The 26,854-nt window shown below is 37.1% G+C and overlaps 1 protein-coding gene across 1 annotated transcript in view; it reads right to left on the minus strand.

Moving 5' to 3' along the window:
• The window catches only part of LOC117289912 (ATP-dependent RNA helicase TDRD9-like), a 57,621-nt gene that overhangs the window by 25,368 nt on the left and 5,399 nt on the right, over positions 1-26,854 (minus strand). Inside the window, exons 8-28 of the mRNA XM_033771115.1 lie at positions 26,150-26,253; positions 25,798-25,856; positions 25,025-25,082; positions 24,026-24,168; positions 22,416-22,520; positions 21,547-21,644; positions 20,100-20,231; positions 19,615-19,783; positions 19,309-19,372; positions 18,624-18,735; positions 17,584-17,637; positions 17,186-17,305; positions 16,320-16,427; positions 15,179-15,279; positions 14,609-14,698; positions 13,492-13,608; positions 12,877-12,964; positions 11,718-11,825; positions 11,100-11,219; positions 10,121-10,210; positions 9,130-9,273 (exon numbers count right to left, since the gene is read on the minus strand). Of these exons, the coding sequence (XP_033627006.1) occupies positions 9,130-9,273; positions 10,121-10,210; positions 11,100-11,219; positions 11,718-11,825; positions 12,877-12,964; positions 13,492-13,608; positions 14,609-14,698; positions 15,179-15,279; positions 16,320-16,427; positions 17,186-17,305; positions 17,584-17,637; positions 18,624-18,735; positions 19,309-19,372; positions 19,615-19,783; positions 20,100-20,231; positions 21,547-21,644; positions 22,416-22,520; positions 24,026-24,168; positions 25,025-25,082; positions 25,798-25,856; positions 26,150-26,253 (2,184 nt within the window). The remainder of the gene's footprint in view (positions 1-9,129; positions 9,274-10,120; positions 10,211-11,099; positions 11,220-11,717; positions 11,826-12,876; positions 12,965-13,491; positions 13,609-14,608; positions 14,699-15,178; positions 15,280-16,319; positions 16,428-17,185; positions 17,306-17,583; positions 17,638-18,623; positions 18,736-19,308; positions 19,373-19,614; positions 19,784-20,099; positions 20,232-21,546; positions 21,645-22,415; positions 22,521-24,025; positions 24,169-25,024; positions 25,083-25,797; positions 25,857-26,149; positions 26,254-26,854) is intronic.

Here is a 26,854-nt window from a genome sequence, read left to right on the forward strand (position 1 = left end):
CAGGGTTACCCCTTTTACAGTCCATACGGATGTAGGCTTGGGTATCATCAGTCCGAAGCCTGGCTGGTAGGTTGGATTTTGAAACCACAAACTTTTGGAATTCCAGGAAAGACAGTCCCAGAGCTCAAGTCTCAACGCAATGTTAAGTACTCGAGGTTACTGATGAGAAAGTCTGGAAAATCTTATCGAGTACATTTGCATATTGTGTTGGCATCAATTTTTCTGATTTTTCCCAGGGCAAAAGAAACGGGAAAACCAGACTAAAGTAGGAAGAATGTCATGCCTGATCGATGCTCAGCTTTTATTTCAACCATTTCAAAAATCAGGCCCCTGGTATGTAGAATGCCACTGTTTTGGCAAAAAGTTTGACAGTACCTTACTACACATCTTTACTCTAAAAACAGTTGTGTTCACTACATGTACAGATCTTTAACCTAAAAACAGTTGTGTTAACGTAAAGGCACTGGACACCTTTGGTAATTGTCAAAGACCAGTATTCTCACATTGTGTATCCCAACATATGCATAAAATAACGAGCCTGTGAAAATTTGGACTCAATTGGTCATTGAAGTTGCAAGTTACTTCAGAGGGAGTCGTTTCTCACAATGATATATCAACAGGTTTTATGCCAATATATATTTTGAGAAATTACCAAACGTGTAAGACATAAACTAACACGATTAGGTGTTATAACTGCGTGATCTACATACACCCTGGCATCTTAAAAACACTGTAATATTATCATTCCTCATCGAGAGATTCCGTAGAGCTGATCCTCCTGAGCTGAGGTTCAGGTAATACATGGATACTGGAGATGACATAAACAATATGATGAGTCCTGAGAAATGCAGCATCACGTTTCATTATTGATGGCCGGAAGTCAGAGCCAAAAAGCCATGGGGTTATTAAACTATGAATCATCGGCCGAAGCCACATTCATCATATCATTTGCAAATTACATCAGGGGCCAATTCTACGGAAGCTGTTTAGCGGTAAGCAATTCATTGAGCTTCGTTGAGCTTGCTATGGCAGAAGAAACAAATTTGTATGAGAGTTAAGTGTATTTCACAAACCATCGAGATGACTTGAAGGCGCCATTGGGTTTTGAATTGATGCATCACTCATCTGCTTATACCAGGACCAAGAGCAACTAAGCATGCATTTTGATTTGCTTATGATACTCAGTCAGCAGTTAATGTTTTCAGTAACATATATTTCTGGTACTGAAACAAAGGATACCACAAGGCTGAGGAAACTTAATAACAAGGGTGCTGGCTATGTGAACCCAAAACACTGGGGTTAACCCCAAGTCTTGGTTCTTCTATGTGCGCAAATAATCCTAGTACACAGGACCTCTGAATGAATGTCCCATCCGAAGGAAAAAACTATAATAATTACGTATCTTGCTTAAGAACACAAGTGTCATGAACCCACACTCAGCTGATCAGAAACACAAGATACAGAGTCCAGTGCTCTTAACTACTCAGCCATTACACAATGTTACACACCACAGAAACTATACTTTGGACCAAGTCTGCCTGTAAAATTGGCCTCGAGAGAATTGAAAATTGAAATGTTATATTTAAAGTGTTTTTCTCCGTTACCTCCCATTGTGAGTCATGCCATTGTGCATTGAGAGAAATAGTCACCTGCAACAGCCATCTCAACACTACACGTCACTAAGCTTGGGCGATATCACGATTTTATCGAATATCGCGATATTAATTTGGACACGATTTCGATATCGGATGGATTTGGTTTTAATCGAAATATCGATATATCGCGATAATCGCAATGTATTTGCTAGCTGAGACATCTTGCACCCCATAGGTTTGGAGTAAAACCAGAAGAATAGGTCATTAGAACACCTCTCTTATGCTAGGACTGTCTCTTCTACAACTTTCACTTGGAGTTTTAAGATGATTTTGATGATGTCAAATTTCATTAATCGCGATTATATCGAATATCGCGATATATTGTCGGCGATATATCGTGAATAAAATAAATCGATATCGCCCAAGCTTACACGTCACCTCACCATGGATACCGACATCAGAAAATAACAACCACAACCATGGTCGTTCATCCAAACAATTTTTCTGTGAACGCAATTTTTCTTAGATCAATAAGGCAGATTCAGAAGACCGGAATGCCAGACATTGTGGTTAAAGCATGCAGACAACATCGGTAATTGTTAAAGACCAGCGTTGCGTGTTTTGGTGACCATGACCAGAAACAAGTTTAATGAACGTAAAATTCACCGACCGAAAATTTTTCCGTTAGCTACACTAAAAACGAGTCGGAAACCAGAAACAGTTCATGACGTAGATATACTACATGAAAATTGTGTTCTTGAAATATACAGCCTCCATTGTTTGAGTCTAAGAACTTTTTTCGCCAGAAGACGATCAAGAGCATACTGATCGAAACGTCGAGTTGAAACCAATGGTTCTTTTCAGAACCACCCCAACTCATTAGAGATAGTCATTACATGGTGTTACCGCAAACCTTTCTATATTATTCGAACTTGGTCTTTGCAATTTTATCAACATGTTATGTTTCAGTGTATTTTAAACCTAACTGAGCCAACAATTCTTTTGTGGTTTGATCGGAACAGCCTGGTCACCGCAGTTCAACCGAATACGCGAAATCGCTCAACCAAGGACCAAAAGTCAAACAAGGTTTCAAGTTGTGGTTAACAAAATACACTTCCTCTATCTGCACTGTATGTGACCCAGCATATACGTGATACAACACACCTGTGAAAGGTTAAGCTAAGAAGTCACAAAACAAATAGAGAAATTAACAAATGTGTTTTCAATCTTCAGGTTTTGAACTCAACAGAACAAAAGTAATTGTTATACCTCATTTCTGTAAACACCTATAGCATTTCAAGCAAACACAATTCAAGGGATGATAATCTTTATCATTTATATTTTCAATCTTACAATTCAAGGGATGATAATCTATATCATTTAGATTTTCAATCTTACAATGGTGTGCAACACCTGTCATTTCAGAATGGATCGAGTGCAGGAAAACTTGCCAGTATAAACCTTGGAGAAGAGTCTCCATTCCAAGTTCGTTTGACCCAAAACATTTATTTTCAATTCAATTCAATATTGGTTTATTTTCATATAAAAATACAAGACCAAATAAAAAGTCATAGACTAATGGCATTTGGTTAACAATACAATTACATCAAGAATATATGTACAAGTTTACATGATAAAACAATAATTATTATTTAAAATATTACTATAGTTAAACAGACAAACAGGAATTGGGAAAACAGCTATTGACATGAGGGGGGATTTGTGGACACAAAATAAAAACAAAACAAGGGAGTTTAAAACAAAACAGCAACATTCTGTAGGCAAGGGAGGTTTGGACACAACATGAGCACAAAGGAAATGAAAAAGAGCGGTTATCATGAACTAATTGAGTTAAGCATCTGGAGCATTGAGGGGACTGGCGAGTTTTTGTATCTCTGAGTTTTTATCTGAAGGTGTTCTAGTTGCCTGGTGTTTCTTAAAGTATGCTCTGACAAATAATTAGATTTATGTTCTGGGGGGAGGAGGTGGCGATGATTATCAGAAGTGAGCAGAGATTTGGCAAATTTAAGAATTAGGTGTTTACGCCTTTCATTCAATGATTCAAGTCTAAAAAAATTCAAGTGATCAAGATATGACAAAATATTCGGATAAGCAATAATACGCAAAGCCCTTTTTTGAACTTTTTCAATATTATGAGCTTGTATTTCATTGATTCCCGATGACCACACAGTAACACCGGATTCGAGTAATGGGCGAATATATAGTTTATAAATAACAATGAGGTCATTGGCTTGAACTTGATTTTTCTTTAATTTACTTAGTATGTAAAGTCGTCGTGAAGCCATACTGACAATCTGTTGAACTTGTTGGTCCCATTTGAGACTATTTTGAATGGTAATCCCAAGAAGCTTCAGTGATGTACAGCTTCAAGTTGCACACCATTGACATGCAGCTGAATGCATGAAACCGGATTTTTAAGAAAAGAAATCTGCATTACCTTACATTTGGAAGGATTCAGTTTCATATCATTAACATCACACCGAGACAATTTGACTATGAGAAACGATTCATTCAGGGGGCTGCTGTCTCTTCAAGATTGCAGTGGAAAGAGATGCTCGCTGTCAGCTTGCTAAACGTGGATGGATTTGACGATCTTGTGAAAATAACATTTTATTCAGTTAAAACTTTCCCATGTGACTGTTAGTGTTGGTTTTTATATAACTTTGCTTATCAAATTCAGCAATGCAAAAAAAAAAAAAAAAAAAAATCAAAATAACCACCGTTTTTGACCCTACTTTGAAGTGTATATAACTTGTATCCTTTGAAAGTAAAACAAAAATGTGAATTCGTATACACTAACGAATGTGTTTGAGCACCACACTCACAATAATTTATGATAATCCAACAATTTAAACTGAAAATGTTTATATGGACATGCTAGGAGGCTGCCATTATCAAGTGCTTCAATCTGATTCTGAAAACCCAAGAGGGAAAGAGCAAAATTGTATCTGAAATGTAGTCCCAATTGACGCGTAATTGAAACCACTGTTGTCATGGCCTTTTTTTTCTTTTCAGGCACACATGTTGAATGGATCACCATGCCAGCCAAGCAAATTGATACCAAAAGTTCAGCGAAGGAACAACACAAGTCATAGACCTGTGGCGGGTAATTTGTCACAATTTCCTCGCTCTGATTTCATGCGGCAAATTAAACCAGTGAACTAGTCCGTTGACCCAAGCGATAACATAAGTTTTTTGATGGCAGAGAAGTTGTTAATTAAAAGCTGTTAGTGAGAGGTCCAGGTTTTTACAACTTAAAAATTGAAACCTTAGAGAAAAAAAAGGGAATTTTGATTTAGCACCAGGGTTGATAATGGTACACTACAGGCTTTTACAGACTTGTTAAGCCCATTTTAAGAAATAGTCAGAAATCAAATCAAATGGGGAAAACCATCAAATCTGTTTAATAAATTTTTTTTTTTTAAATCTGATTACAAAAGTTGATATAGCTTTTTTATTATTAATTATTTCCCCCTCAGATTCTAACCTAACCTCCTGAAACATATTTTAGACCCATAATTACACAAATGCCATAGAGGTCTTGGTGCCCTTTGTAAGGCTTCCCAAAGATTTAAGATTTTCCAATAAAGGACTTGTGCCCTTTGAAAAAAAGAAAAATTACCTTGCCCTCTAAAGATGAAATTCAAGGCCTGAAATGTCAAAGTGCTTCTTGAGTAGAAAATATTGGTAGAAACATTTTTGATAAAATAAGCTGGAAAACCAGTTTAATAGTACATCATTTGTTATGATAATAATAATAATAATAATAATAATAATAACTGCATTTCTATTGACCCCTTGCGACTGTGCCACGCTCACCATGTTGGTGGACAATAGGTTAACGTGTAAGCACTGCGTCGCCTAAAATGCGCACTTCACTGAATAACGCACAATGACATTGCCCACCAGTATGGCGCATCCAAGATTACTTTGATGATAACATCAGGTCAATAGGGTCAATAGTGCCTAACACCTTCAAAAGCAATCAGAGTTTTAGCTGGTATCTTTTATACAAGGTGAAACAAATTATGTTGAGCTTTGATAGTGACTTTCTGTTATTCTCCATTTTATTTTATTGTTTTGCTTTTATTGTTAATTGTTAAATTTGACAAATTTCATATCAATTTGCAAGTATGCAGGTGAAAAAAACAACTTACATCATTATTAAATATAACTGTTCCTAAATATTCTATAGAAGACTTTATCGTTGATGTCTTTTTTTTCTTGGCTTTGTACATGAACTTAGAAGAGGTCAGTTTAGTTGATGTTTAATTTTATCTAATAAATTGTAAAAAAACTCCATATCTCAGTGATTATCACCTATAAAAGGTTGTTTCTACATGTACATCTCATAAAGACAACAACCTTTCCAACATTGATTTCCACATCCAGACAAAACATGTCACATTAGTTTCCAGCCATTGACGCTGCATTAATACAATCTTTCCTAAATAGATGAAGTATAGACCCAAGAGCGTTGAACTTTTTCCTGAGTCGACGTTTCAGAGGAAACTTATTGATTCAACCCCTGGAACCAGGTGATGTGAACTGTTAGGTAATCAATGACACACTATGTCTTAGTCAGCGATACGCAAAAAGATCCTTACGCATGGCTCGCCACATCCAACCACTAACCACCTGGTATGGTATGGTATGGTATGGTATGTCCGGTTGGATTAGATCAAGCAGTAGAACTAGAGCAAGTACGTCCGTTACAACTCAAGCTCACTCTCTAGTCCATGATAAGTTAAATCAGTCTAGTCTACATACTAAACAGTCACCCGTGTTGTAGACTGACTGGCCCCCAATTGGTTTATATGTATACATTTGTACATCAAAACTAGCTGCGAACCCCAAGAACCCAAACCCCCAAAAAGTTTTGTTCAAGGACACAAATGTCATGACTGGGATTTGAACCCACAATCCAAGGGCTCAATAAGCCTCCAGAGTTCAATGTGCTAGACCACACGGACACGATCACGTTGTAACTAAGGTTACAAATACTTGAGTACAACTAAATATCGTATAACTACAAGTTATTTTTATATTTTGGTGAAATAATATAATTTATATTGCAGGTCAAATTGCAATAGACGGTGCAAGTCTCGCGGGCACCGGAGCGAGAAAACACTTCAAACAAAAAACTTGTTTTTTATCTAAATCAAATCTTTGCTTTAAATTATTCTAAATACCAAATTTGAACAACAAAAATACTCATTAGTGCTTGTTTAATTTAGATTTAGCTTTTTAACCATTTTTGCAATTCATCGGTTATAGTTTATGTATAGACAAAAGGAAAATTCTGGGACAAGGATGTTTATTTGATGATAAATTTGTTGAAACCCCTGTTGCAAATCTACGCCCGATTGTGAAATTATCAAAAGCTGGGTCTTACGCGGACGCACAATGTTCGCGAGGGCGTTAGATTAATGCGTGCTTAAATGACAAATTAAAATGCTGTTCACCCCGCACAAACAAAACAAGCGTCTGCGTAAGTTTCGTGATTGGAGATGGGCAACAACTTTTTTTGAGTAACTTGACATGAGGTCAAGTTTTCAATAGATTTTCTTCGTTATTTTGTTGAATTTATTTGTACTTTTATATATGTTGTTAATTAGTATTACATTTTCAACAACATATGTAATTTCTATGGTCATAAGGTATGTTAAACTCTGTTGTATTTTATACTATAAGGACACATTCACAAGGAATTACAACTACATGAGGCAAATACGCAAATTTATAAGAAGTCAAATCATAATTTTAAAGGTGATGCCCTTCAACATGAAAGATCAGACTCATAAATATGCGCATGTTTATGAGAAGTCAGATAATAATTATAAAGGGAATGATCATAAAACTCATAAATATGCGCATAATCAGATCGTTACTATAAAGGGAACTCCCTTTGACATGAATGATCAGAAAATTTGACAGTTAAGAGCATTAGCATAGAAGGCACATTTTCAGGCAACTTGGAGGGAACCAACAGCACTGTATGATAAGGAACACTTTGGTTTGGTAGCTCATAAAGAGATAGTTTCTATAATAATCATAATAATAATAATATAGACTCTTATATCTAGGACAAATCCAAAGAATGATCATTGCACTTCAAACAATAATTAATTGAGCCATTTCATTTCTTAAACCATCTCAGCTCCCTGGGGAATATACAGCTTGTAATGCCAAGTATGTAGCGAACTAAAGCTTAACCACACACAAGAACAATCTCTACCCTCACAGGTACCCATTCACCCCTGGTTTATTAGAAACAATTATAGTTTAACCGTCTTGCTCAAGGACACAAGTGTCATGACCGGGATTAAAAAACACACCCTGATGACTCTTTGAACCGCTTGGCCACTACCAAAGAAAAGAACATTTGCGCCAAATGCAAAGGTAATGTGTCCCTTTAAAGTGCGACAGTTTGTTTCCTTCACAGGTTAAAGCAATGTACGAGGGCCCAAAGTGGTCTCCAAAATGTTTGAATATGCTTGAAACTTGCACGAAGTATTATTTAAAAAAGTTAGGGACCCAAAGCACTTAACTACTTCAAGTTTACACTTCGTCAAGTAATCTTTGATCAAGTTTCAAGCAAGTTTTCATCCTCATTGAATCGAAGTCTCGACACTCCTGATGGGGTGACAGGTCTTTTTCATCAGCTGCGCCACGCATCTGGAATTCTCTACCACTTAATCTTAGATCTTGTCTTTGTACCACAAAATTCAAATCTCTCCTCAAAACTTATCATATGTCACAGGTTTTCCGGGACTAATTTGTTGTGTTTGTTTTCTTTTCTTATCTAAAAGATGCTATGTCAGATGTTTGGCCTATTTGACCCCAAAATTTTTATTTAAAATTTAATTAGGTATTTTGATGGGGGTCGGGAAAGTTACAAGCTTTCATTTGAGCCATTGCTCGAAAAAGTCTGCCAATTATTAGTAGCAGTGAAATAAAGTGCTTAAAATTAGTTTTTGTCGGGATCCCGACAATATCTCCTGTGACCAATTCTTATGTGTTTTATAAGAAACGTCTTAAATTTTTGTCATGGTTCCTGGTTTTGTGTTCCACCCCCACTGGAGGTGTTTCCTACACAATCCTTATATCTGCCCGCGGCCAGGCCAGGTTTCTCAGTAATTTGCTAGTGTTTTTGCATATTTTTTTGCTGTTCTCTTTTTATAACCATTGTATTGCTTTTTCTTGTAAATCTTTGATGTGCAATTTTTTAATACATGTTTGTGTTTTTTCATGTTTGCTGGCAAATAAAATGAAATGAAAATGAAATGAAATGACCATTAAAAGTGAAAGGTAAACTTTTTTTCATTAGAGCGGGTGATACTCTTTGAAATAACATTCACTCAAAAAAATCTATTTTTTAATGTTTGGGGCCAAAAATCTGACATAGCATCGTTAAAGTTTTTTTTTCTGTACCTTGAACACCCAGCAGGGTGGATATGTGCGCATTACAAGTCTTTATTATTACTTACATGTATTATTAAGTACATCTTACCTTGGCAGTCATGATTCTATTGGAAGCCAGCTCATACAGGCGCTGTTTTGGTGTCGACAGGTGTTGTCTTGGATTTGAGTCGGCCTTGTTGGTGTTGGCTAAAGCATAAAATGGTTTGGTCTCACACAAAACACATTCTAAGGACTGCAATCAAAGATAAGTAATTCAGCATTATTTCATCTTCTGAGCGGCAAATGTCTGCAATGTAAGTTTGTATCTTTATGGCTTAGGAAATATTCCTGGGATATTTCATGCATGCCTGAAAAAAAACCAGGCCTAGACATCTCAGGGTATCTGCAAAATATAAAAAGTCAAATTTAAGACTTTTTAAGACCCTTTGTAAAGCCATTATACACTTTCGGAACAGAACAAACAAAATAAGTTCACAGATTTTCAAATAACTTACAGGGTTTACAGAAGGTAATGGTGAAAGACTTCTCTTGAAATATTATTCCATGAAATGCTTTACTTTTTGAGAAAACATTAAAACAGTTATCAATTCTCCATAGCGAGAATTACGGATTTATTTCAAACAAATGTCATGACACGGCGAAATGTGCGGAAACAAGAGTGGGTTTTCCCTTTAATTTCTCCCGACTCCGATGACCGATTGAGCCTAAATTTTCACAGGTTTGTTATTTTATATATAAGTTGTGATACATGAAGGGTGGGCCTTTGGACAATACTGTTTACCGAAAGTGTCCAATGGCTTTACAGCTACCCGTCACAAAATGTTTTTGCCCAAAACTTAAGACCAAACATAAGTTAAATAAGCAGTGGAGAACAGCTTTACCCACTCAAACTTTGATACTTTCTTTAACGCACGGCGTAATTTGGTTCCTTACCAGCTGATAAGAAAATTCATTACACGCTTCATCCAACTTCTTAAAGACCTCAAATAACTAAACTTAAATAAGACGTTAAATTTGATTAGTGAAATCAAAGACTTTTTAATACTCCTTTTAGGATCTGCGGAAACTTTTGATCGTACCTGGAAAGGTATCTGTAGCAGACTTCTGGGCATCTGCCTCAACTCTTGTCTCTCAACCTGCTCCATGTTGCCATAGTCCAGAAAAAACACCTGGCAAGAAACAAATAATTTTAAAATTTATTTGAATTTGAATGTTTTATTGTCCGCACTATGAATATACAGAAATTTAACTTCCACTGGCAAATAAAAAAGCCGGTATCGAGTAGGGTTTGTACGAGGAACACAAAGTCTAAGACCGGATCTGATAACAACAAAGTGACAAAAGAAGGGGGTGTGTTGGATCTGATAAAATCATATGAACCTTAGATTTTGCATGTTCCAAAAAGATGTTGTTATATGTTGGCAAGGTGAGGCCTACAGAGCCTTGGTAAAAACAAAGGGGCTCCAATATCAAATTTGTGATCCATTCATTTTCCAATATTTGGGGAGAATACTAGGAGTATCGGTTCATTTTGTAACCATTGGAAAAGGTGCATTAGAATTGTTTATTGTCATTATTACCAAATGATTTAGGATTCAAAAATGATATTTTGACAAGAGCTGGATTTGAACCAGTGACCTCAGGTGTGGAGTGCCGGCACTTTACCAACTGAGCAATCTAGTCCTACAATGGTACTGCAGCCAATTTCATAAAGCGCTAGGATTAATCCTATCTCCAGTTATGATGAATAACCCAACATAACTTAGGATGGGTTCAACGTGTCATATTGCTGTCGTTAGGGAACTTAACTCGTCCTAAGCACTATGATTAATCCCAAGTTAGAAAGAGTTTGGTGACATCCATGGCTGGTGGTCTCCCTGTCTTATCAATATCTTTTTTTTCTTCAAAAAGTGCCAGTCAGAAGCCGTACAACCACTTCAAAAAACGGAACGGTCAGTTATGATTTGTTATTTGCACAGCTGTGCTACACTTTATCTGTCTTTAGGCAGCAGAATAATATCGGTTTTAACTGACCTAACTACAGACGAAATAACTTACCTGAACGTGACTTTTGTCTGGATGTACATCTTCAATACGAGCTCTGTAATAGTTCCGCTCATCCTGATCAGTAAACGGAGCTAGGCAATACGCACCTGGCCGTAACGCTACAGCAAGTTTCTACAAGCAGAAAAAAACACAAAGATTAGGGAAATTTTGATAACCCTCTCATAAAGTCAGGTGAAATGGCAACAACATTGTTTTTTTGAAAAAACAAATTATTTGTGATGTGTTTGCGCTCGCCTTCAAGTGCGGGTTTTATTTGATTTTTTATTTGGAAAGGTGGGAGGAGGGGGAGAGGGTTCTAACAAATTTTAATATAATTTCTGCCCAAATGGAATGACAGCTTAGGAAAAGAACTATTCAGTTCATTTTTTTTTTTCATCTTTTATTGTTGGCAAACTGAAGAAGCTTTTCAGTCAAAATTTCAGTTCAATTAAAACTGAGGAAAAAACAAACCACAAACAATTTTGAGAACACACAAGAAAAGTTCTTGACAACACACACCCTTGACAACACACACCCCACAGTGTAGCTCTTGTTACATGTGTTAGCCTAGACAAACAGACAAACCGACCAACAGACAGACGGACAGACAATTTGTCTGATAAAACTTACTGGCATATCAAAGGCACTTTGGCAATTGATTTCTCTCATGATATGTGATAGCAGTTTGAAGGTCTCGGAATCTGCATAGTGAGCCCAGAAGCGATTACCATCAACAACCTGTATCAGCACATCAGAAAAAAAGCAAAATCACAACTTTATGCTAAAAGAAATTTCTCCAAAAGATATTATTATTAATATATTATTATTATAAAGGTTATTATTATTAATATCATTTTATTCCTCTCCACAAATTCAATAAGTTACTCACAAAAGAGAAACAATAAAACATAAAACAGTTATGGAGAAACATAATCACACAACATCGCGTCAACAGACATTTCCAAAAAATCATTTTGTAGCAATGCAATACATCACTCTAAAACCTGGCATAGTTACATATTAAACTACAGCAAGGCATCCATGTTGGCAGCTTGATTTGTCTTTTATACAATTGTTCTTGGTTCTCCAAGATGCGTTTTGATTTGATTGTAAGATGGTGGATGTATAGATGCACTGGCATTGAGTGCAGAATGTAAGCAAAACATCCAATCGTGTTAACAGATGTTCTGACCAAATTCAACATGTTTTCAAATGTTCAATTTCTAATAAAAATTGTCCCAAGATTGGTTGCTTTATTTCCAATAATTTCAACTCTATTTTTGAATAGTTGTGCAACATAGTTACAAACTGTCGCCATTTGTTTTTGTTTTGCTTTAACGGCTTTCCATAGTTTTTAAATCTTGGTGGGCAAAATCTCGGGCTGTGACGTTGAGATAGAAAGGTGTATTAGTCCACATATAGGATTTGAGGCATTTGAGGTATCTACTTGCCAGGTAGAGTTTGTTCTTAGAGAACTGTCTTGCTTTATTCTACTGACGCGTAGTAGATAATCGGAGGTTCGGGAGACTTCTCAGTTCTGAAAAAAAAACTGCCCTGCTTTTTAACTATTACCAGGGCGTTTGGTATAGAAAATAGACTGGACTACTACTTTAGCTTAGCTTATAGGATCGTAATTAACTGTACTGCTGCGGAGTCAGTTCTGAATTTGTCTCAATGTTTCGACTAGCTTGCTCTAGTCATCCTCAGGAGACTGAAGAGGTAAGAGAAGAGTGGGCTTATGTATTAGTCATGTTTATACAAAGAGTCAAGTAGTTAAGCAAGAACCTACCTCAGTGACCATAATGTCCACCCAGTTCCTGTTAGGGGGTGGCAAGGCAACCTGTCTTGGGGCATCACTGTCCACAGACACGGACAATCTACAAACAGTTTCAAAATAAAGCAATATCCATAACTACATATCATGTACAAAATATGCTTGAGCTCCCAGAATATCAACGCTAATCATTCAGATTAAAGGCACTGGACACTTTGGTAGTTGTCAAAGACCAGTCTTCTCTGATCACTTGGTGTATCTCAACATATGAATAAAATAACAAACCTGTGAAAATTTGAACTCAATTGGTCGTTGAAGCTGCGAGAGAATAATGGAAGAAAAAACATCCTTGACGCACCCTTTCAGACACTTGATTTCGAGACCACAGCTGAGGTCTCACAATCAATTCAAATATTTTAGTGAGAAAGAACTTCTTTCCTAAAAACGACGTTACTTCAGAGGGAGCAGTTGCCCTCAATGTTTTATACTATCAACATTGCTCCATTGTCGCTAACTAGAAAGTTTTTATCCTAGAACAAATTTGAGCAACTACCAATAGTATCCAGTGCCCTTAAGTAAAGCTTTAATTATTATTGCCATTTTAACTCGGCCCATGTCAGTGCTACTTACCTCTCAGTTTTCAGCTGCCTACCACTCTGAGACGAGTTCTCCCTACCCTCTTCAAGGGACTTCATCTGTGACTCGTTGACCTCATAAAGGTCAATGGTCATGGGCAGACGAAGTAACCTGGATATTAACAAATCAATGGATTCATCATGGCAAATACTGTTATCAACAATCACAAAGCTGTTTAACCAAAAGTTTGGTTCTGTACAAAGCTATTGTGTATGAAGATGTGTGTGTGAGAAGTGGGCAGGCACACTCATAGCTGTGTGAACTTCAAGAGTTGGGGAAAATCAACAAACTTTTGAACAAATGTTGAAATATGTTGCACAAAGTTTGTCTACTTCCATGAAATGTTTTTGGAGGAACAACAACACAAGTGAACACAATAGCGCGAGTGGAATACAGACAAAAATTAAGCGATTCTGCATCCCATACCCAATGAAATTAACGTTTGCTTGAAGATCAAGCCTGGAATTTAATCTTCAAAAAGGACATGGCCATTTTCATTTTTGCAAAAGGCAATGCCGTTGGAAAATCTTGAAGTCAAAGGTTACCAAGGCCAAGACCAGGGGCAACGGAGGCCGTTGCCTCCATGCTATTCTAGGCCTGGAAAATAAAAACAAAGGGTCAACAATGTACTTGGGGGATAGCAAGTGGTTTAGCGGCAACACTTTCTCATTTTGGTACGATTGGTGCCACACCTATATTTGTCGCCGGGCTGCTAAGCAATTTTATATTCTTGAGCCTTGGGTAGATAACCCCAACTTCATTGGAGGCAAGAGTGAGAGGAAACAAGATCCCCAGAACCGTTCTGACTGTCGTTTTTTTTGTATATATGAACATAACACTTCAACTGTAAATAAACACGAATAAAATATTCTATGAACTTCAACATCCGTCTGTTTGTCACTGCCTGTACAGTAGCCTTCCAACAACTCGGTTACATTGACAATCAATTATTCAATCATTCAATCATTTAATCAATCACATAGTAAACCATTCAATCAACTAATCAACCAAACAACACACAGACCAACCAACCAATCAATTTCTCAATATTTAATCAACCCAAATTACCTCAATCACACGCTCACTCAACGGTGTTCGATCTATAACCTACCTCATCTTGACAGCCATGTACACTGCATTTAGGATGGGGCTAGACTCTGTGTCGGTCATGGAGTGGGGACGCTCAAACTCAATCAGTGCTCTGAAACAAAAATCACCACACGATTTTGAATAAACTCACTAATCTACTCTGAGTTTCTTTTAGGAAACGAAAAGGTTTCCTATTGAACTGAAGGTCTAGGGTGAGGTTCCAAAGTAACGCATAGCAATTTCTTTGTCAGTACAAAATTTTACATTTCTGAATGATTTTTATAATTTATTTGTTGTTATATATAAATAGCAGCACTGGTCCTAATGTTTTTAGTATTGCGGCAAAGACATATGATCTTTGCATTATTGTACAGTAACATGGCAAATTTGATAGAGCTGCTACAACAGAAAACATTGCTTAAGAACAAATAAGAAGGAAATCAGTCACAAAGTTGTGCATTTAAAATGGTATGTTGGTCAGTTACCTTCTTCTAAAGCGTGATGTTGTTGTGCTTAGCTACTTTTTGTGCTTAAACTAAGCAGCTCCATGACATCGGGTCCATGACTGAAACTGTGACCGAGTAACACTTACTTGGATTGTTCAAAGTAGAGGTGCTTTCCTTTACCACACTGCTCAAAGAGACTTGCAATGGACGTCTTATACAGGTAGCCATGGCTTGGGAGATTGGATATCTTAAAAAGAGATACAAGCTGAATGATTAACGGTCATAGATTGTTTTTTGTCAACGTAATGCTGAGTTATAGGTCAAAGCATCAAGAAAGATACAATAAAGTCACATGCGAAAGTTTCAGCTGGATGCAGTGTCTACTTGTTGATAAAACAGCAAAAAACATCATGAACGTCAAATTGATACCAATGATATTTGAGTCTCAGAAACTCACCTTGAGGTGAGTTTCAAACTTATTTAGACATGAATGATTTTGGTAAGTTTTTAATTTTTTTTTACATACTTGATTTTTAATCAACACAGGCATTTTAGACAACATTTTGTAAAATTGATGCTTATAGACAATGGACACTATTGGTAATTGTCAAAGACCAGTATCTCAACATATGCATAAAATAACAAACCTGTGAAAGTTTGAGCTCAGTTGTTCATCGAAGTTGCAAGATAATAATGTCACACGAAGTTGTGTGCTTTTAGATGCTTGATTTCGAGACCTCAAATTCTAAATCTGAGGTCTCAAAACCAAATTTGTGGAAAATTACTTCTTTCTCAAAAACTACATCACTTCAGAGGGAGCAGCTTCTCACAGTGTTTTATACTATCAACCTCTCCGCATTACTCGTCACCAAGTAAGGTTTTATGTTAATAATTATTTTGAGTAATTACCAATAGTGTCCACTGCCTTTAACACCATTACCGTCTTTATAACAAGTAAAGCTTTTTGAAAGAAATTACACCTTTCAGGGTCATTACCAGAGTATGTTGATACAGAGGGTGCTACCTGTGATCAATTATGCAATCACCTGGGCCCAATTTCATAGAGCTGCTTAAGCACAAAATTTTGCTTAAGCAAAAACATCCTTGCTTAGTAAAATCAGATTACCGGCCAAGACTCCACTAATGTGTTATGCTAAGTAAACAACAGCTAAGTTCCAGTCACAAGCAATGTATATGGCATGAAATTTTTGTTTTTGTGCTTAAGCAAATTTTTTGCTTTATAAGCAGCTCTATGAAATTGGCCCCTGAAGTGTAATAACCACTCACCATGACAGTAGTGCAGGGGTCCTTTCCTGAGAGCTGTTTCAGAGCATCAGCTTCATTTGGTTCTTCACACATGAAGTAATTAGGGTAGAAGGCTCCAGCAAGAACAAGCTAAAACGACAAGAGGAAGAAGGGATCCAAAGTCATACTGCTGCTTAGAGGAAATGTACACCTTTGGTGTTTAGAATCGTCCAATTGTTTGAATACTCTGTAACTAACATCTGAAATTTTTTATTTGCAAAAGTTTGTAGCGTTTTTGCGATATCACCAAGTCCATGCAGGAAGAATAATTTGAAGCTGAAATACAAAATCTGAGAACTGTTTCTGAAAGTAACGTTTTTTCATATTCAAATTTGTTGGGATGAAAACTTAGATCTTTTTCAATAACCACATTACTTTGAAGTGAACAAGTTGACACTTCATCACCTCGAACCAATCAAAACAAAGATATGGAAATCTTAGGTCACAGCACGTTGATCCATGTCACAGCACGTTGATCAAATGAAAGCGTTGATCGTTGTCGTTATTGTTTCTTTGGGTTGTTGTTGTTGTTTTCATTTTTTTCCCTTTGTTGCTTCTTTGGGTTGTTGTTATTGAAGTTGTCCCTGTTGCTGTTGTTTTCCCTCTTGTTGTTGTCCCTATTCTTGTTGTTGTCCCTATTGTTGTTGTCTCTATTTTGTTTTTCTCCCCTTGTCAACTATTTATTTTACTTTAACGGTTTTGTTTTGTACATATTGTATTTGCTAGTTTTCCTGATTCTGTTTACTTTGTAGTATTATACTGTATTTTTGTGAACGTTATTGTCTTGTATCTTGGACGAATAAATAATAATAATAATAACAATTTAAACCCGTCTAACCATACTTTACCTTGAGGACCAGCATGTCCTGTACATGATCTTCCTGCTGTCTCCTTCTGTGGCTGTCCCTTGGCACCTTGATATTAAACTTGAACAATCGATCACACAGCTCCTTGGCCACTTCAGACACCTGGTAAATTGGGTGATCAAAGGTAACATCGTTCTGAATAAATTGAACAGCAATCTTCAGACTCCATTACAGAAGTAATTGTATCTTCTTACAGTCAACATAATAGGGAACATGGATAAATCGGTTTATCGATGTTGAACAAAAACCAGGGAGGGTTAGAAGCTCTGATTTCGCTGAAGCTTTTTTAAAGTTTTGTACGAGTAGTCATTTAAATGGCAGGGATTTGAATTTTGGTAAGGAGAATTTAAAGTTGATCAATTCAAACAACCATGTCTTACCTCTCGGATTCTGTTGATCTGGATCATGTTCTTCTCACCCCACCTTCTCTCGTTCTGTTGTAAACAACAAATCACATTCAAAACATACAAAATTTAGCTAACCAGTAAAAGGTAACCATACGTGTACATCTGTGTACAATCTATGAGTTATCACCTAACATCATAAGGCCGGACGGCTTCTCGATCAACGCGAGGGCGACATTAATTTTAATTTGGTTTTAACCCATACACTGATGTGTGTCAGCGCTCAGTACATTTCCGAGTCCTGTGAAAAAATCACAGGTATATTACTCGGGTGGGTTTCGAACACCCACGACCCTTGCAATTCTAGAGCAGTGTCTTACCAACTAGACTACCGAGACTGCCCGGCAGCTGGAGGAGGGCTACACTTAAATAATTTTGACCACTAACCAAATCGCTTGTCAACTTACTACTTGGGTTGCAACTGAATTACCCATTTACAGTACGTAAGGATGTAGACGTGGGTATCATCAACCAGGAGGAGCATGGCTGGTAGAGCGAAATGCACTACCAACTTTTGACAAAGCAGATATGGTTAAATAACCTTGCTCAAGGGCACACGTTTCATGATTCAAACCCACACTCTGCTGCTGAAAACACCAGAGCTTGGGTCCGATGAACTAGACCGCATAACATGCCACGATAAACGGATAGAAAAAAGCCCAACATGGATCGAAAATCTGAGACACGTATAAATCGAGCGGTGAACTATTCATGTTTGTTGTCATTTAGCCTTTGAAACGTCAGGTCATTAACTTTTTTTGCATTGATATCATAGGTCCTTTTGGCTGGTAAATTAAGTAGGATTGGAAACTTTGCAAAATGGAAACCTGATATAGAAAGGTTTGCACTAACACCATGTAATGATAATCACTTAATGAAATGGGGTGGTTATGAAAATAATCGCTGGTTTCAACCCAATGTTTCGATCAGTATGCTCTGATCGACTTCTGGAGAAGAAAAAAAAAGAAATAAAAAATGAAAAACTCTTTTTTTTCTCATTAATGACTTTGACTCACCATTCCCGGTCTTAGGAATCCACTTGTGTCTTTGAGATGTTCCCATTCAGTGTATGCATTCAGGATGGCTATGCAGTCGCTGAAGGACTTGCCTGCCCATTTCAACTTGGACCTATAATCATGACAAAACAATCAGCATCAGAACAGTCATCTACATCAGAATTTGGTTTTATTATTATTGTGTGCAGCAGCATGGCCAGTGGCTTTCTTCTTTGGTCTGTATGTTTCGCCAAGCTTGTACCAACTACACAACATAAACGGTGCAAATGCTGTTTTAAAGTAAAATTGCCCTGGACGAAATAAAGGTATTGTTTAAGGTACAGTATAAACGTAAGATTTCACACAGAGATCAAAACAATGAACTCAATCAAAATCAGATAAGGTGCATCGTTGTATAAACGCAGTAATTTTTTCGACCTTTGAAAGTCAAATAAGCTGTGTCTTGTATGCAGTGAATTACGATATATTTCCGTCTTTCGTGAAAGTTTTTATTCTTAATATAATCCAGCATTCCAGGGATTAATAAAAATTTTTGTAACAATATTTTTCTGTTGTTTAGACCTTATATTGTCATGTATTTCTTACTTTTCTACATGCATTGAAGTATAAGATGCCCTTAGCAAGACACCTAGCAACAGCCACAGCCATTATATGTAGATGCTTATTCGGATTTGGTCTAACTCACCCATAGGATTTGAGTTGATCCTTATACGGTCTTGCAAAGAAACTCTTCACAGAGAGACCAGCACCTGAGGATAGAAGTTTTAAAAAATGTGTTTATTAAGGGAGTTGAGAAAGTTGAAGGAAAGGTCTTAAAGTATTCCTGATGAACAAGGGGAACAAGGATAATAGTTTTGTAAACCACCTTGATCTAGCTACTTGGAAACGTGCTTTATATAAGAACAGTAGTATTATTTGAACTTGGTAAACAGAGCAGCAGTTACAAACTAACTTCAAGGATTTTTTCCATATAAAGTCCACATCTACTTACCAATGATGAGGCATTCCCTGAGACAGTCAAACACATGGCCTAGTACCAAGAGTTTCCCTACACGTATGTCAACAGGGAGCTCAGAGAGCACCTGACCAAGGAATGTTAGATCACCATCGCTGTCATTAGGCGAGATGACACCCCCTGTGGTAGTAGACAAAGCGCCAACCTGTAAACAATAAAAACTTAATGATTCAATTCAGTTACAAAGCGCAAACTCCTTTAAAATATTAAAAATATTTAAAGCCTTGTATATAAGGCAAAAGTTAATGATTGCCAACCTACTCGTGTGGCATGTCATGGCCTAACAAATAAGTTGATCGGACTCAAGCTCAGATGTTTCTGATCAGCACTTGTGTCCTTAAGCAAGACACTTAAGCACTACCAGGATTCAAACCCACATTTCCATGACTTAATCACCAGAACTAGAACATTGATGCTCTTAAACGCTCAGCTTAGACACTCTTCTTATAATTCTTACTGACCTCCTTGAGAAGGAGTACTGTCCTCATGATGTTATCCAGGTTGGGTGGTTCTAGAGCCAGAGCAAGCAGGGCCTTTGGTTCACCAAGGTCTAAGCGCTTGACTTTGAGAATCAGGTGCTCCAAGGGGCAACGCTGAGGGAGAAGAAATTATACTGAGCGATATGATTTATTATTGACAGTAATCATGTCCCTAAATAAAGGCAGTGGACACTATTGGTAATTACTTAAACTAATTATTAGCCTAAAACATTACTTGGTGATGAGTAATTGGGAGAGAGGTTGATGATACAAAGCATTGTGAGAAACGGCTCCCTCTGAAGTGACATAGTTTTTGAGAAAGAAGTATTTTTCCACGAATTTGATTTCGAGACCTCAGATTTAGAACTTGAGGTCTCAAAATCAACCATCTAATTACACACAACTTCATGTGACAAGGGTTTGTTCTTCTTTCATTATTATCTCGCAACTTCGACGACCGATTGAGCTCAAATTTTCACAGGTTTGTTATTTTATGCATATGTTGAGATTGACCAAGTGAGAACACTGGTCTGTGACAATTACCAATAGTGTCCAGTGCCTTTAAAGGGTCTGGGTACAATGTCACGAAAGTACCTTTTACATGCTAAAATAATTTCCCTCTCCTGAGATGAAAATTGAATCACTTTGTAAAAAGCGCTGTATAAGTAAGGTTATTATTATTATTATATTTGTGACTTGTTTTACTCATTTCTCAAAAACTTCAGCACCTCAGCAAGTAATATTCTAAGGGAAGCTTTCTACCACCATTGTATTCAAATTGGGTAAGTTTAATGTTAATCTGTGGACATTGTGTTTTGTGTTAAAAAAAGTAGCCAAACCCTTTCATAAAAAGTTTGACACATTCTATTATTAGAAATCCGTTTTCGGCAAAATTGCCAAATATATTTTGTAAGATCTTATTATTTATATATAAAGAATTTGATTTCCTTTGTAGGGACGATAGATTTAGATTTTTGATGGACCATTCCGATGAACCTATTATCAAGTGTTGCGAAATATATCTTTTTATTGACTTCATGTTTCTTGTTCTATGTTAAATCCCATATCTTTCACAACTGATTTACTTTTTGCTAATTATTAATGGGGTTTGCTCCAGTTTCGGAACACAAAACAAAACAATTCGTAGCAGTACTCAGATGTAAGATGGTATGAACATTCCTGAAAATCAGTTCCCTCTTGGTGTAAAGATGAAGCCCACTGAATTAACAGAATGCAAGACAATAAATGGCCTGACGATCAGACCCCAGCAAAGTTTTTCTAAGCGGCTAAATTAGGTGGAAAATACGCTATAATTATTTTAGTTTTCTGTTTGCCTTTCATGACCAAATACACGTAAGATCTGAAGTCTTCATAAATGTTCTGTTTCCACAAAATGTCAAAATTCAGAATAATGAATGTAAAAACAAACCCTCATTTCAGGAATTCCATAATCATTCATGTAATCCTCATAGAACCTTTTTGAGACAAGTCTGTAAACCTGACCAGACGAAACACGACCGGCTCTTCCTGTTACAAAAATAAAATAAATTTAAACGCCAGAAACGGAAACCACTTCACAGTTATCATTACAAAAAAAGCAATTCCACAATTACTGGCGTGTTGTGGCCGAGCAGTCTGGTGCATTGAACTTAATTTTTGATGGGCGAATTATCGGAGTGTGGATTTGAATAACTTGAAAAGTTTCGCAAATGTTGTGTATGCTTTTTTTGCGCATCCATGTTTTAGTTTGAAAACGTGCACATAAAATGCCAAATGTTTGTGTTGTTCGCCTGAATGAAACGTACCCCTGGTCTTGACACATGTTCCCCCCAGCAAGACATTATAAACTGCTTCTCATTACTCAGGCATAAATGGGTAAAAACTATAGATGCAAATGACGACCACCATCCTTTGTACCCATTTGGCTACTGGTGGTGCATACTCCTAAGGATTGGAGGGCGTTTTAGGTCTGACGAGGCACTTAGAAGGGCCTACTTGGTTTGAAAATTGCATAATGATTACACATTACTATTATTGTTTCTAGATAGCACACTGGTATGAGATTTACAAAATGTTTTGGGTGATCTGACCCACTGAAATGCGTTATCAGAACTCACTATTAAAAACGGAATGAATCACATTGATTTAAAAACTGACTTTTACCCTTTCAATGTACCATAAAATAACATTTCAATACACAATTTAGGACCACCGTTTGTTTTTGTGCTACACAGGTCCAAGCTCTTGGGCCAGTTTTTGAGGGATATTTTGGGATGCTAGATGAAATTAGATTCGTACCTTTTCTTTGGATGGCATTGGCTTTGGATGCCCACTGTACTTTAAGACTCTGAAAGTTGGTCTCTGGATCACATATCATGCACTTAGTCAACATGAAGTCAATAACTGAAATAAAGAGTGTTGTACATAATCAGCGACTCATACTGTAAACCAAAACTGCCCCCAAAACATTTATGAATACCATGTTAAAACCATTATACACTTTCGGAACAGAAAGAAAAGAAAAAAGTTCACAGATTTACAAATAATTTACTGGGTTTACAGAAGGTAATGGTGAAAGACTTCTCTTGAAATCTTATTCCATGAAATGCTTTACTTTTTGAGAAAACATCAAAACAATTACCAATTCTCGATAAAGAGAATTACGGATTTATTTAAAAACACATGTCATGGCACGGCGAAACGTGCGGAAACAAGGGTGGGTTTTCCCGTTATTTTCTCCCGACTCCAATGACCAATTGAGCCTAAATTTTCACAGGTTTGTTATTTTATATATAAGTTGTGATACACGAAGTGTGGGCTTTTGGACAATACTGTTTACCGAAACTTTTTGTCTGTGAAAGATTTCCCCCTGAAATGAAATTATATTTGAGAGAACTGTATCTGAAACCAAAAAAACTTAAAGGCAGTGGAGACTATTGGTAATTACTGAAAATAGTTATTAGCATAAAACCTTACTTGGTATTGAGTAATAGGGAGAGGTTGATAGTATAAAACATTGTGAGAAACAGCTTCCTCTGAAGTGACGTAGTTTTCGCGAAAGAAGTAATTTCCCACAAATTTGATTTTGAGACCACAGATTTAGAATTTGAGGTCCCGTAATCAAGCATCTGAAAGCACACAACTTCGTGTGACAAGGGTGTTTTTTCTTTAATTATTATTTTGCAACTTTGATGACCAATTAAGGTAATATTTTCACAGGTTTATTATTTTATGTATATGTTAAGATACACCAAGTGAGAAGACTGGTCTTTGACAATTACCAAAGGTGTCCATAGTGTCTTTAACAGCTGATTTCCCTTGTTATGACTCAAACTAAGAACAATGTGTTTACATCATGAAAATTATGCATGGTATTTTACTATTTTCTCTTGACTCACAAAATGGTTTAAGCCTTCCTTTTTGAAAAACCTCATAAAGGTTGGCATTTCGGGTTCAAAACGTGCAAAAAAGCGGGCACTGAAAGAGTGGAAAGAGATCTACCAAACCCATAGAGTTATATATAAGAACTAGAGGGAGCACTGGTGATGCTGCTTGCACAAACACGACGGAACTGCAAGGAGACACCCGCGCCATTCTGTACGCGCGTTGAATTTGAATTACACGTTTGTCCCATGCTGTTTTGTCAACTTACAAAATGGCCGCACAAACACACGCTGTGCATTGCTGTTTTGTCAATTTAGAAAATGTGCGCACAAACACACGCTGTGCAATGCTGTTTTGTCAATTAAGAAAATGGCCACATGCGCGCATGCCTCGCTGCATATATAGGCCAGTGCGCCCTCTAGTCCTTATATACAACTCTATGACCAAATCTCAGAATAGTGTACTGACGCAATAAATGAGTGCCACACAAAATTGATCTTATAGAAACCCAAGACTGTCTTTACCGTATTTGATATCAGGAACCGTGATGGAGCTCTCCGCAATGTTGGTTGCTAGGATGACTTTCCGGAAGCCGTCCTGGGCCTTGGTAAAAGCTCTGGATTGCTCCTGGGATGTGATGGTAGAATGAAGAGGCAATACCCACAACCTAAACACATCGAGGTCAAATAGATATTAGATTAGGAATGTTGAAGGGTCTATGAACTTTTTCCAAACACAAAACACAATGTCCACAGATTAACATTAAACTTACACAGTTTGAAGATTATGATAGTCGAAAGCTTCCCTTGAAATTTTACTTACTGAGGTGCTGTAGTTTTTGAGAAGTGAGTCAAAACAAATAATTTTAGTCTCAGTTTTAGCATGTAAAAACGTATTAACCAATAGGCTATGGTATAATATCATAACTGGTTAATGGGATTTTACGAAAATTAATTTGCGACTTGTTTTACTAATTAAAAAAAAAAAAAACGGAACCTCAGTTAGTAACATTTGAAGGGAAGCTTTCCACCATCATTATCCAAACCCTGTAAGTTTAATGTAAATCTGTGGACACTTTGAAAAAGTACCCAAATCCTTTAACAAGTCAATCTTCTCATAAAGGTGTAGCTGTTGCAAACTGCTTACCAACCATATAAGGACCTATGGTACAAAACAAAAAATAGTTAAAGGCCAGACGTTTCGACCCAAGATTTTTTTCTCATAAAGGCCCTAGAGATTAAGCCTTTGAGAAAGACTCTGCTATGGTCAAAACGTCAGGCCACTAACCATTTTTTTGCAAAGGTTTATTTGATTAGCACTCATGCTTTTGAGGAAACGGAAACAACTGTAGGGAAACGCAACTTGAGTGAATTGGGCGAATTGTTTGTCGCAAATTTGTGACATCAATTTCACTTTGCATTCCTGTGTATCAATTTTACACACGCTAAGCTTCCGACTACTACAGAAGTACACATGATCATGCAGCTTTCCTTTGAACACAGAGTTAAAAACTGAAGATTTACCTGTGAAAAGCAACCACACTGACAAGCATTTCATCAAGTCTGTTTATCTCCGCTAATCCTGAAATAAAAAATCAACAATCTCTGTATGTCAGTCTGGTATCTTGGGAAAGGTAGCTTCAGGGGAAGGGAAAGTGGTTTCTTAACCCCTTCTCCCAATCTTTCAAGGAACTGTTTCAAGATATTGTAACTACCAGGGCCCAATTTCATAGCTCTGCTTAACGGTAAGAAAATTTTTGCGCTTACTGTAGCAGAAAAATTTGCTTAAGCCTTAGCGTATTTCACAGGTTAGCAGAAAAATTGGGCGGCCATATTGCGTGTTTACCGTGGATTTGCATTGTGACGTCATTTATTTTCGTGTGGTAAGCACCGGAAGGTTAGCATGCCTTTTCGTGTGCTTACGGTTAGCAGCGCTATGAAATAGAAACTGCACAGTAAGCACAAAATCGGCCGCTAAGCAGCGCTATGAAATTCGGCCCTGGTGGTTGGGTTGGCATAGTGTTATCTTTCCTTGCCTTCTACTTCTAAGGGCCCCGATTGGTATCCCGTTGGGTCACAATGTTGATTGAGATTTCAGTCCCTGATTGATTTCTCTAGGGTTTTCCCTCCCTAAACCAAAAATGAAACTTCCTTCCTCTTCTTCTCTCCATGTGTTTCTTAGCTAGAGTGGTGACTAAGTTTGCTTTTTAAAAGTCCTTGGCTGCACATTAAATGAAACTACAAATCTGTCAGTAATGATAAATCAGCACACGCCATTCTCTCATGAACCAACTTACCTGGCAAAAACACCAAGACTGTTCCCCTGTGCTTAGCACGACCACTCTTGTCACTGTCCCTGTGTGTAAAATCAAAGGTGTTTAGCATTAAGACAGTTTTGGCACTTACTGTAGTTGGGGGAGGGGGAAATGAAACATATGTACGTCAACGTAATAAAAAGACAGGAGGTGATGACTTTGTTTGCTCCAACATATACTTTGAGGACTTGTTACCAATATCAAAAATTTACCACCAACTCCAGAATATTTATTGTCATTCCCTTATAACAGCAATTAAGCCAACAAAATCAGACAATGAATAGTCTACAATGAAAAGATTTGTTTATTTCCCTAAGATGGTCAGGGTTCTCACCCTTGTTCAGCCACTTCCAGTTCATCAAAGTGAATGATCAGGTTCTTGGCAAGTTCATAAGTCTCAGGGTTGATCGTCGGCTCACCGTTTTCACTTTCTATGAACTGTTGACAGAAAAAGAAAATATTTTCAAGAAGGTGCTGTTGTGCCAGAAAAAAACCTAAAAGAAGGTTTTTTCATCCCATGCTCAGACAGACGTACATTACTGTAAAAAAAACACGATAAAAGTTATGAAGTGGAACACAATATGATTGGATAACTTGAGATAGAAATTGGCAAGTGTGAAACAATATGGTCGGATAATTTGACCAATTTGACATATAACTTTGAAGTGCTGAACAAACTGCAAAAGGGCAAGTGGGACACAACCTGGTTGGATAATTTGGGTTATGAACTTGGACTGCAAATGGGCAAGTTGGACGCAACGCGGTTAGATAATTTTAGTGCTGGACCAACTGCAAATGTCCATGTGGAACACAGTATGGTTGGATAACAGAAGTTATGAAGTTGAACTGCAAATGTCCATGTGGAACACAGTATGGTTGGATAACAGAAGTTATGAAGTTGAACTGCAAATGTCCATGTGGAACACAGTATGGTTGGATAACAGGAGTTATGAAGTTGAACTGCAAATGTCCATGTGGAACACAGTATGGTTGGATAACAGGAGTTATGAAGTTGAACTGCAAATGTCCATGTGGAACA

This window comes from Asterias rubens, chromosome 1, assembly GCF_902459465.1.
Source record: "Asterias rubens chromosome 1, eAstRub1.3, whole genome shotgun sequence".
NCBI lineage: Eukaryota > Metazoa > Echinodermata > Asteroidea > Forcipulatida > Asteriidae > Asterias > Asterias rubens.